At 41.6% G+C, this 12,943-nt stretch overlaps 1 protein-coding gene across 1 annotated transcript in view; it reads left to right on the top strand.

The window, feature by feature from the left end:
- The first annotated feature begins 1,242 nt into the window (after nt 1-1,242).
- Nucleotides 1,243-12,943, top strand: part of LOC109864860 (transforming growth factor beta-2 proprotein-like) — a 36,749-nt gene continuing 25,048 nt past the window's right edge. Inside the window, exon 1 of the mRNA XM_020452878.2 lies at nt 1,243-2,648. Within this exon, the coding sequence (XP_020308467.1) occupies nt 2,303-2,648 (346 nt within the window). The 5' untranslated portion in view covers nt 1,243-2,302. The remainder of the gene's footprint in view (nt 2,649-12,943) is intronic.

Raw genomic sequence — 12,943 nt, 5'->3', positions numbered from 1 at the left:
TAGAGATGGAGTTACTAATACAGGTTCACTGGGTGTAAAATAATGATATAGGGATATCTACAGGTGCAGAAGGAGATTAAACATGACAGGGTCACTCACTATATATGTTTAGAGGGCTTTAAAGTAATAATGGTGTTCTGTCTGTGTTACTGTACCGTATACTCTGACCGGTCATGGTGTGTTCAACACAGTGAGCAGGTGTCGGAGAGGACATGCAGGAACTGCCTTCCATGTGTGAGATATCTACCTCTATTCCCAATGCATCTCACACACACACACACACACACACACACACTCACACCTCTTGTTGGCCTAAGATGTCTGTGTGGGTATTGATTTAGTGACAACATCTGGTTTACACCAGTAAGTCCGGGCTCTGAGAGAGTTTCTGAGAGCCTGTCATTGCTGATGAATTGCAGGCTTTGGTTTGGGTGGAGTGGGGTCGGAGGTGTGGGGGCAGGGTGAGAGAGAGGGAGGTTTTAGCAGAGACAGGAAAAAAAAGCCTTGGCAAAGGATGAAAACAGTGGGGTTTTCTTGGGAGCGTAAATGTAAATCAACCTGGCGCATTATGACTGTGAGAGTGAGAATCCAAGAAAATAGAAACAGAGTGGATGCGGGAATGTCCATAAACTCTCATGGCTGAAATGGTGCAGTCCCCCTAAAACAGGTGCAGGGATGACAAGAGAGCTGTAGTGTACCACTCCCTAACAAAGACCCAGGGGAGAACCATTCTAAACATCCCCCATTTAAGAGCTGGATAAAGGGTTTTAAAAATAATGGGCATAGAAAATTACTTGTAGTGGTGATGTTGTTTTTATTGAAGTTATTCAAACTTTACGGGAAGCAGTATTCTTGCCAACTTCTATCGTGTTATTGAGGAGGATTGCGAAAAGAGCATGCATACCCGGAACCCACAAATCAAATCAGCCTTTTTCACGTATTTATCCCGTTCATATCATTTCTCAGGAAGCTCAATTTTATGTTCTTGTAATGTTCTTGTAAGTTTTCATCTGCAAGACGTTTCTTTAGAACCATCCCAGCTCGAATCTGAAATATTTATTGTCTACTTTATCCATTGCAAAATACGGTACCAAAATAAGCGTATGTTGTTACACCGGACTTGTGGATATGGTTATTGAGCTAGTGGACGCCAAATTATACATCTGGCGTTAGGACCCCGTGGTTGCGCGCAGGGACATTGCCCGCTGCATTGTCCGGATGGGCACACTAAACACTCATTACAATAAATCGTCTCGTAACCTGAAGTTGAAGGAGTCCCCCGGCCTGAAAGTGACGACCACAACATCCATTTGAAGAAGAAGGAGCACGTGGTTAAGTACGTCTTATAAATATCCCTCTACAACCGGCCGCATGCTGTTGTGCCACTGGCAACATCAGCTCTGCGGACCGATTTTCAGAGCAAGAAGAGATGGAGGAACGCGTCAACGGTCTACCATTGTATTAAAAGGAAATACCGATTATCTTTATACTTCAACCTACTTGCCATACTTTTGATACACTTTTCCCCGCATTTTCTCAATTTACATTGACCCAACACATGCGTTATAACAACTTTAATAGGTTATATCTCGTCGAGACGACACCTTGCGAGTACCAGGACGGGTTGATTTTTGCACTGTTGTATGTTCTTCTGTCAAGAACCGCGATGCAACTGCTCAGCGAAGCCCACCTTGATCTTGAGATAGAGAAATCAAAGACGGACTTGTGCTGAGCGCGGTACTGGCCACAGTTGGAAAGCTCGCAGCGCTCTGATGCGGTAGAGGTGTGCGCTAACCCACAGGCTACACGTCTGTTCTGCACAACTGGAGATAGCGAGCTAGCTGGTTGTAGTTTGTTTTTACTTCAAGGTTTTTATATTAAACCTTGATTGGCATTTAATGGCCACAATTCGGTATTTTTCGTTTGGACAATTGTAACTTTACGCGCGTTTAGTATGCGTTTATTGTGAAGTGATTGGTAATATCATACATTGCCTACTGCTGCTGTCTGCTCCCCGCAGCCCGTATAACGGATTTTACAGATTAGTTCACTTCCATGGTTGAATGGATTTCCAGGTACAATTTGAAATACTGTGCTGAAACTGGGATCACAAAACTACCACGTTTCCCAATATTTAGGCCACAAGTAGTTAAGTGTGTAAGCCTATATATCCAATATTTAGACTTTTTTTTCATGTTTATATTGCCTTTCCGTTATCTTTAAATAGCCTTTCCAAGGCCGCTTTTGTCTTTTTTTGGTCAAGATTTCAAGACGCTGCTGTAGTCTACTTTTAGAGTTCACAATGAACTACTGCGTTTTAAGTCTTCTCCTGACCATGGATTTAGCCACTGTGGCCGTCAGTTTGTCTACATGCAGTACGCTGGACATGGATCAGTTTATGAAAAAGCGCATAGAAGCCATCCGTGGACAGATACTGAGCAAGTTGAAGCTCACGAGCCCACCGGAGACATACCCCAAGCCCGAGGAGGTGTCGCGGGATATCATCGCCATCTATAACAGCACGAGAGACCTGTTGCAGGAGAAAGCCAACGATCGGGCGGCGACGTGTGAGCGCCAACGAAGCGAGGAGGAGTACTACGCAAAAGAGGTTCACAAAATCGACATGCAACCCCCCTACCCCTCTGAGAGTAAGTGTGTGTTTGTGTGTGTGTGCGCGCCTGAATACGTGCCAGAGCGCACGCGCACCTGTGTAACGGTTTAATGCATAATTGAAAAGCTCCAATAACCAGTAATTACCCACTGGGCACAGAAGTCAGTTCAACGTACATTTGGTTGAGTTGACAGCTAGAGTGAAATCAACAAAACATGTCACCATGTCATTGGATTTAGGTTAAAAGTTGCAAATCCAATCCGTTTTCCCCTGTTCCTTTTGGGGTTGAAATGACATGGAAACAACGTTGATTCAGCAGGTTGTTGCTCAGTGTAGTATTATCTGCAAATTTTTCAAAGATCCCCATTCCCTTTATGTACGTCATGTGTGTTTGTGATTATTTTGGGGGAAACTATACAAACTATTCCTGGCACTGTTGCAGCCAGGCAAGCAAAACAACGATAATGCGAAACCTGCAGGTCGGCCTGTGCTGCTAGAGCTGTCATCGAAAAAAGTAGCCTGACATGAACCTCTCGTGGGATAGGGGGATCGATTTCCTCCCAGGCTGACTCCCGGCGCCGCCTTGACAATGTGTTATTGCATAGTTATGAGGTAGTAGAAGCAGACTACAATGAAACACGGATTCAATATTTACCCCCTCCCCCCATCTCACTCTAAAGAAAGAGTTCGTATTGTGTATGTTGGTACATTTGTAACATAACACGCAAGTTTTCCCTAATGTTATGTTAATTCAGCGTGTCCTTGCCTGAGTCTCTCCAGCCTGGAGCTGCTTTGTAGATAGGGACAGGGTGAGCTCCAAGGACTCATTGACCTCATAGAGAGGCCTATGAGTATTTATCACATTGAAAGAGTGGATTTTATCAGTGATAACCTCTTATTCTCAGTGGACCGCCTCTGAATTCCCGTTTTCCCTGACTGCTATAAACCCAATCAAAATTGATAATACACTCCCACGGCAAGTTCTTCATTGTTTACATGTCAAAAGCATGAAGAGCAGGGCAATCTAAAATATTGTCAGAACAGGTTTGAGACATCAGGTTTTATTCCTTTCATCTCAGGAGGCAGGGGGTGATATTGAGAAAGTGGTGTGTGTGTGTTTTATGTGTAGACCTACACTCCCAAATTGGATTGGATTAATAGGGGTCTTAGACGGCTAACCCTGGGCTCCCAGAGTCACTACAATTACCTAATTTAAAGTTGTTTTTTTCCCCTCACTGCTTTCAAGTAATAAACCACTGTGTTTCTAGCTACATTTTTACACACACATTCATGTTTTCAAAGTCATGGTTGCCTAAACATAATCATATTAAACACTGCTATTGTGCCATTTATTCTGTAATCATTTTTTTCTCCTCCAGATCAAATGTGAGTACACGGCACGGAGAAAAAAATAATTAGGAGATATTTTATATGCCCCAAGGTATATTTTGCATTAAATATTATCCTTGGCCCTGCCCGTTGTATAAATACACCTAAATATGTATAGATCAGGCGATGTGCCAAGCGCAGTCAGGAAGGCATTTGCAGGGTATAAATAATCCTGAGTTAACATTCAGAGAAAAAGGCTGAATTATTTTATTTATCCTTTTTAATCTTCTTCTGACGCTGCTCTACTCTTTAGCTCCTGGGAGGAAAGATGACAAAGAGAGAGACAGGAGAGAGGGAGAGGGAGTCAAACCACCAGTTGTTAGTCCCAAAATGCACAGCCAAAGACGATACGGATGGCTATTTTTTTAACAGTCGACTGTGTGTGTGTGTGTGTGTGTGTGTGATCCAGTGTCAAAGTGTGAATGTCTTTGCCAGCTAATAATGCACACACATACACACAAGGGTACCAATCTTATCTGGTAGGGTGCCAGGAAGTCCTCAGAGGCAGCACTGTGGGGCACCATGGCACTGGAACTCACACTAAAATGTGCACGGGGGAGAGGATGGGCTGTGGAGTGGAGTGGACAAGGGGGAGATGGGTGGGGTTGAGGGGCGGTGTAGTGGGGGCAGAGACATAAGCCTGGCAGGCCCACAGTACACTATTTAAACCAGCAAGCAGGCATTATACATATAATGCCGAATGCTGCCCTGGGCTCTGCTCTGCCACTTGCTGCATGGAAAATTCCAGCAGGAGACGCACTGTTTCTGGGCTGTGGAGTGGTTGGTAGAAAGATAACCTATCCTTCCCCCATCCCAAGCTCTTCCTCATCTCCCCACTCATTTTTGCCCCTCATTGATACTCATTGGCCCCCATTTAAACTCTTCGCAATGTTTGTCTTCTCTCACGCCCCCTTTCCCAATCTCATATGTTCAGGTATGTATGCGTGTGTGTGTGCGTGCTGCATGCATTGCGTGTAGGTGTGCTGCATCTTTTTCAACATTGTCACCTAGGCTATGCGACAGTCTCTCATGATGCTGCATTATGGACTGTACAGTGGCAAGAAAAAGTATATGAACCCTTTGGAAATACCTGGATTTCTGCATAAGTTGGTCATAGAATGTGATCTTCATCTAGGTCACAACAATAGAGAAACACAGTCTGCTTAAACTAATAACACACAAACAATTACATGTTTTCATGTCTTTATTGAACACACTGTGCAAACATTCACAGTGCAGGGTGGAAAAAAGTATGTGAACCCTTGGATTTAATAACTGGTTGACCATCAAACGTTTTCTGTAGTTGCGGATCAGACCTGCACAACGGTCAGGAGGAATTTTGGACCATTTTGGACCACCAAACTGTTTCAGTTTAGCAATATTCTTGGGATGTCTCGTGTGAACTGCTCTCTTGAGGTCATGCCACAGCATCTCAATCGGGTTGAGGTCAGGACTCTGACTGGGCCACTCCAGAAGGTCAGGACTCTGACTGGGCCACTCCAGAAGGTCAGGACTCTGACTGGGCCACTCCAGAAGGTCAGGACTCTGACTGGGCCACTCCAGAAGGTCAGGACTCTGACTGGGCCACTCCAGAAGGTCAGGACTCTGACTGGGCCACTCCAGAAGGTCAGGACTCTGACTGGGCCACTCCAGAAGGTCAGGACTCTGACTGGGCCACTCCAGAAGGTCAGGACTCTGACTGGGCCACTCCAGAAGGTCAGGACTCTGACTGGGCCACTCCAGAAGGTCAGGACTCTGACTGGGCCACTCCAGAAGGTCAGGACTCTGACTGGGCCACTCCAGAAGGCGTATTTTCTTCTGTTTGAAGCCATTATATTGTTGATTTGCTTCTGTGTTTTGGGTCGTTGTCCTGTTGCATCACCCGACTTCTGTTGAACTTCAATTGGTGGACAGATAGCCAAACATTCTCCTGCAAAATGTCTTGATAAATTTGGGAATTCATTTTTCTGTCAATGATAGCAAGCTGTCCACCCCCAGAGGTAGCAAAGCAGCCCCTTCCAAACAACTCAACTGTAGTTTAATCTGTCCACAGAATATTTTGCCAGTAGCTCTGTGGAACATCCAGATGCACTTTTGCAAACTTCAGACATGCAGCAATGTTCTTTTTGGACAGCAGTGGCTTCTTCCGTGGTGCCCTTCCATCAACACCATTCTTGTTTAGTGTTTTACATATCATAAACTCATCAAAAGATATGTTAGCATGTTCCAGAGATTTCTGTAAGTCTTTAGCTGACACTGGGATTCTTCTTAACCTCATTGAGCATTCTGCGCAATGCTTTTGCAGTCATCTTTGCAGGACAGTCACTTCTAGGGAGAGTAGCAACAGTGCTGAACATTCTCCATTTATAGACAGTTTGTCTTACCGTGGACTGATGAACATCAAGGCTTTTAGAGATACTTTGGTAACCCTTTCCAGCTTTATGCAAGTCAACCATTCTTAATCTTAGGTCTTCTGAGATCTCTTTTGTTCGAGGCATGGCTCACATCAGGCAATGCTTCTTATGAATAGCAAACTCAAATTTTGTGAGTGGTTTTTATAGGGCAAGCCAGCTCTAACCAACATCTCCAATTACGTCCCATTGATTGGACTCCAGGTTAGCTGACTCCTGACTCTAATTAGCTTTTGGAGAAGTCATTAGCCTAGGGGTTCACATACTTTTTCCAACCTACACCGTAACTGTTTAAATGATGTATTGAATATAGACAACAAAAATACAATAATTTGTGTTGCTAATTTAAGCACACTATGTTTGTCTATTGTTGTGACTTACATGAAGATCAGATCAAATTTGATTGCCAATTTATGTAGAAATCCAGGTAATTCCAAAGGGTTCAGATACTTTTTCTTGCCACTGTACAAGCTGATACAACATTGGCCTGTTAGCATGCCCTCATTGCCCTATACAGAAATGCTTGTTTAGCATTTGCCCTGCCTGCTCTCTAAGTTATTGTATGTCTCCAGTGTGCTATAGCTCTCCTGTGGACTAGAGCTCTCACAGTGACCCTAGTGTGTTTGTGTGTGTGTGTGTGTGTGTTTGTGTGTGTGTGTGTGTGTCTGTTGGGGATAGTTTTGCCATTCCCTTTTACCGGGGTGTATATATGTTTAAACTATATGTGTTGCTTGCTTTTATAAAATGGGATTTAGATGATGTCATGCACACAGCATCGTTCAAAGTCAGGGGTTAAACGAATGACCTTATTCATTTATCCGCACATTAATTCTGACTTGTTCTTCATGTGCAAACGTTTATTGACTATGATAAATGGTTAGAGAGAAGAAAGCATTATAGCCTAGACTTAGAAGGGTGGCATCGTGAGAGTAGCATCACCTATGCTGTCTTGTCCTTGTGATAAGACAGGAATGCTGGTTGGTTCATATTTAGCAGTGGTGGAAAAAGTACCAATTGTCATATTTGAGTAAAAGTAAAGATACCTTAATAGAAAATGACTCAAGTAAAAGTGAAAGTCACCCAGTAAAATACTACTTCAGTAAAAGGGGTTGAGAAGACATATTTCAGTTGAATGCATTCAGTTGTACAACTGACTAGGTGTCCCCCTTTCCCTTTCCCTAAAAGTATTTGGTTTAAATATACTTAAGTATCAAAAGTAAATGTAATTGCAAAAATATACTTAAGTATCAAAATAAAAGTAAAACTATAAATCATTTAAAATCCCTTATTTTAAGTAAAACTCAGGCATCATTTACAAACAAAGTATTTGTGCTTAGTGAGTCCAGCAGATCACAGGCAGTAGGGATGATAAATGCATGCATTGGACCATTTTCCAGTCCCGATAAGCATTCAAAATGTAAACAGGTACTTTTGGGTTTCAGGGAAAATGTATGGAGTAAAAAAGTACATTATTTTCTTTAGGAATGTAGTAAAGTAAAAGTAGTCAAAAATATAAATATAAATAGTTAAGTCAAGTACAGATACCCCAAAAAAAACTATAAAGTATTTTTTACTTAGGCACTTTACACTTTACAATGCAAACTTTACAATGCAAACTGTTACAGCTGTACTTGAATGTAGAACATTCTGCTCATTATATACTGAACAAAAATATAAACGCAACAATTTCAAAGATGTTACTGAGTTACAGATCATATGAGGAAATCAGTTAATTGAAATAAATAAATTAGGCCCTAATCTATGGATTTCACATGACTTGGGCAAGGGCGCAGCCGCGGTTAGTTCTGGGAGGGCATAGGCCCACCCACTTGGAAGCCAGGCCCAGCCTTTCAGAATGAGTTTTTCCCCACAAAAGGGCTTTATTACAGACATAAATATTCTTCAGCACCCCTCAGATGATCCCTCAGGTGAAGAAGCCGGATGTAGAGGTCCTGGGCTGGCGTGGTTACAAATGGTCTGCGGTTGTGAGGCCGGTTGGACGTACTGCCAAATTCTCTAAAATGACATTGGGGGTGGCTTATGGTAGAGAAATCAACATTAAATTATCTGGAAACAGCTCTGGTGTGCATTCCTGCAGTGATGATGCCAATTGCACACTCCCTCAAAAATGTGACAATACGGCACATTTTAGAGTGGCCTTTTATTGTCCCCAGCACAAGGTGCACCTGTGTAATGATCATGCCGGTTTAATCAGCTTCTTGATATGCCGCACCTGTCAGGTGCAGGGATAATCTTGGCAAAGGAGAAATGCTCACTAACAGGGATGTAAACAAATTTCTGCCCAAAATTTGAGAGAAACACGCTTTCCGTGCGTATGGAACATTTCTATAATATTTTATTTAATCTCATGAAACATGGGACCAACACTTTACATGTTGCGTTTATATTTTTGTACAATATAGAAGTGCAATCCTCGTTCAGAGCAGCCTACTCCTCCCATCATTTTAGTCATATCACTGGAAGTGTTTTGTATTAAACTATATGTGGCATTTGATTTACATTAACGTTAACTTTGGAAATGTACATTGTAGAAAACACGTTTGCATTGTATATAGTGTAGTAAATTGTACTACACTATCTAAACCACACTCAATGCAGTAGACATTGATATGTTGTACTCACAGCAAATCACTAGACATATTTGCAATTTAATGAGTCGTTGTTGGGCAAATATTTCAAAGTGTTTTAAGAGAGGTCAGCTGTTAATAAGGAGCTAACACAGTGAGTGCTGTACCAGCGTAAATAGAGACCACATGTTGATTCTGCCTTTTCTTCAGTCATGTGGATTCAAAGGAGCACTAATTACCTAGCCTTTCAACAACACGTCAGTACATTACACTTCAAACAGGTTCTGAAAATCAAACTTTACATGGTTCAAATAAAAGGCAATTAGTTTGAATCACTTTAGATTTGGAGTGCACCGGTGTTATTTGCTCAGAAAGCCTCATTGATATACGCTGTAGTTTAGTATAGTTAAGTAACAATTTTTTGGGGTGCAGTAAACACAACTCTACTAAGGTAAATTAATTGAAAATGAACCTGATAGAACAATGTCCATGTTGCTAATCTGTGACAAACTATGATGCTGATTAATAAGTCTAGAACCAACAGGACCCTGAACAGCTTCTACACCCAAGCCATAAGACTGCTAAATTAGTAAATTAGTTAACCAATAGATACCCAGACTATCTGCATTGACCCTTTTTCACTAGCTCTTTTGATTCATCACATACGCTGCTGCTACTGTTTAATTATCTATCCTGTTGTCTTTATCCCTACCTACTGTATGTGTACGGTGCATTCGGAAAGTATTCAGACCCCTTCCCCTTTTCCACATTTTGTTACGTTACAGCCTTATTCTAAAATGGATTAAATACATTTTTCTTCTCATCTATCTACAAACAATTTCCCATAATGATGAAGCGAAAACAGGAAGACATTTTATTTTTGCAAATGTATTAAAAAATTTAAAAAACAGAAATACCTTGCTGAATGGAGCAAAGTACAGAGAGATCCTTGATGAAAACCTGCTCCAGAGCACTCAGGACCTCAGACTGGTGTGAAGGTTCACCTTCCAACAGGACAACGACCCTAAGCACACAACCAAAATAACGCAGGAGTGGCTCCAGGACAAGTCTCTGAATGTCCTTGAGTGGCACAGCCAGAGCCCGGACTTGAACCCGATTGAACATCTCTGGAGAGACTTGAAAATAGCTGTGCAGTAATGCTCCCCATCCAACCCGACAGCTTGAGAGGATCTGCAGAGAGGAATGGGAGAATCTCCCCAAATACAGATGTGCCAAGCTTGTAGCATCATACTCAAGAAGACTCGAGGCTGTAATCGCTGCCAAAGGTGCTTCAACAAAGTACTGAGCAAAGGGTTTGAATACTTCTGTAAATGTGATATTTCAGTTTTAACTGTTTTTGCTCTGTCATTATGGGATATTGTGTGTAGATTGATGAGTGGGGAAAAAAACTATTTTAGAATAAGGCTCTAACATAATCAAATGTGGGAAGGGCCCGTAAGTAAGCATGTCACTTAGTCTATACCTGTTGTTCACGAAGCATGTGACAAATACAAATTGATTTGATTTGATATTTTGCTTTTGTCCAGTTTTTTGTTCTTCATAATATAACTCTCCTAAGGTGAGCTAGCTAGCCTAGCGCTGTGTAGAGACATTCTTCTGGTGAGAGTTTGCAGAGGGACCAGATAATAAGAAAGGCCCAGTGTGTGTGTGCCAAGTGTTTGAGTTACATAATGACATCTAATCAGATTTTTACATTTTCTGCAGGAAGGATGTGTCACTTTTGTTATGGGAAGCATGTCAGACTTACATAGGTCTTAAAGACAAATGCACATTTATGAATAGCACTGCTTTTATTAAGATGTAATGGTGTGTATTGTGGGCATGCATGTGTGTGTGTCCATGTTTTCTTACATGTGTGCTTATGTGCATTCAAGCATGTACAGTACCAGTCAAAAGTTTGGACACACCTACTCATTCAAGGGTTTTTCTTTATTTTGACTGTTTTCTTTATTGTAGAATAATAGTGAAGACATCAAAACTACGAATGAACACTTGAAATCGTGTAGTAACCAAAAAAAGTGTTAAACACATCAAAATATATGTTCTTTTTTAGGTTCTTCAAAGTAGCCTTTGCCTTGATGACAGCTTTGTACACTCTTGGCATTCTCTCAACCAGATTCATGAGATAGTCACATGGAATGCATTTCAATTAACAGGTGTGCCTCCTTCTTAGTGTGTTTGACCCAATGAGTTGTGTTGTGACAAGGTAGGGGTGGTATACAGGTGTGGATCAAGGAAAAGGAAGGAAAGGAAAAGCTCAAATAAGCAAAGAGAAACAACAGTCAATCATTACTTTATGACATGAAGGTCAGTCAATCCAGAAAATTAGAAGAACTTTTAACGTTTCTTCAAGAGCAGTCGCAAAAACCATCTAGCTCTATGATGAAACTGGCTCTCATGAGGACCGCCACAGGAAAGAAAGACCCAAAGTTAACTATGCTGCAGAGGATAAGTTCATTAGAGTTAACTGCACCTCAGATTGCAGCCCAAATAAATGCTTTACACAGTTCAAGTAACAGACACATCTCAACATCAACAGTTCAGAGGAGACTGTGTGAATCAGGCCTTTATGGTTGAATTGCTGCAAAGAAACCACAACTAAAGGACACCAATAAGAAGAAGAGACTTGCTTGGGCCAAGAAACATGAGCAATGGGATAATAGACCATTGGAAATCTGTCCTTTGGTCTGATGAGTCCAAATGTGAGATTTTTTAATCCAACCACCGTGTCTTTGTGAGATGCAGAGTAGGTGAACAGATGATCTCCGCATGTGTAGTTCCCACCATGAAGCATGGAGGAAGAGGTGTGATGGTGTGGAGGTGTTTTGCTACTGACTTTGTCAGTGATTTATTTAGAATTCAAGGCACACTTAACCAGCATGGCTACCCCGGCATTCTGCAGCGATACGCCATACCATCTGGTTTGCGCTTAGTGGGACTATCATTTGTTTTCAACAGGACAATGACCTAATACACCTCCAGGCTGTGTAAGGGCTATGTGACCAAGAAGGAGATAGATGGAGTGCTGCATCAGATGACCTGGCCCCCACAATCACTCTTCCACAACCCATATGAGATGGTTTGGGATGAGTTGCACTGCAGAGTGAAGGAAAACCAGACAACAAGTGCTCAAGCATATGTGGGAACTCCTTCAAGACTGTTGGAAAAGCATTCCAGGTGAAGCTGGTTGAGAGAATGCCAAGAGTGTGTTAAGCTGCCATCAAGGCAAAGGGTGGCTGTTTTGAAGAATCTAAAATATATTTTGGTTTAACACTTTTTTTGGTTACTACATGATTCCATATGTGTTATTTCATAGTTTTGATTTATTCAATATTATTCTACAATGTATAAAATAGTAAAAATAAAGAACGTGTAGGTGTGTCCAAACTTTTGACTGGTACTGTATGTGCTTGTGTTCTTGTCTCTGTGTGTACAGTATGTCTGTGTGCCTGTCTAGTATGTTAAAGGTCCAATACAGCCGTTTTTTATCTCATCAAATCATTCTTGGGTAACAATTAGGTACGTTACTAAGATTGTTTTAAATTAAAATGGTCAAAAGAAACTAAAATAGCGTCTTAGCAAAGAGCAATTTCTCAAGCAAGATTTTCGCTAGGACTGTCTGGCAGTGGGCTGAGAGGGGAGAGGGAAAACAAGCTGTTATTGGCAGAGAGGTTTTAAACTATCTTTCTTATTGGTCTATTAACTAATTTACCGCCTGGTGATGTCACCAGGCAGGCCAAAATTCCATCCCACCAAAACAGGCAGAAATTTCAGGCGGTCTTTTGAAACAGCGCTTACACTATTTGCACAATTTCACAGTATTATTCCCTCGTAGTGCAGAAATATAAAGTACAGACAAATCTAGATTTTGACTCTGCACTGGACCTTTTCTATAATATCAGCATCGTTGTTAGTTTGTGTTT

This window comes from Oncorhynchus kisutch, linkage group LG2 (assembly GCF_002021735.2).
Source record: "Oncorhynchus kisutch isolate 150728-3 linkage group LG2, Okis_V2, whole genome shotgun sequence".
Lineage (NCBI taxonomy): Eukaryota > Metazoa > Chordata > Actinopteri > Salmoniformes > Salmonidae > Oncorhynchus > Oncorhynchus kisutch.
The sequence above is the reverse complement of the archived record's forward strand: the minus strand, read 5'-3'. Positions and strand labels throughout refer to the sequence as shown.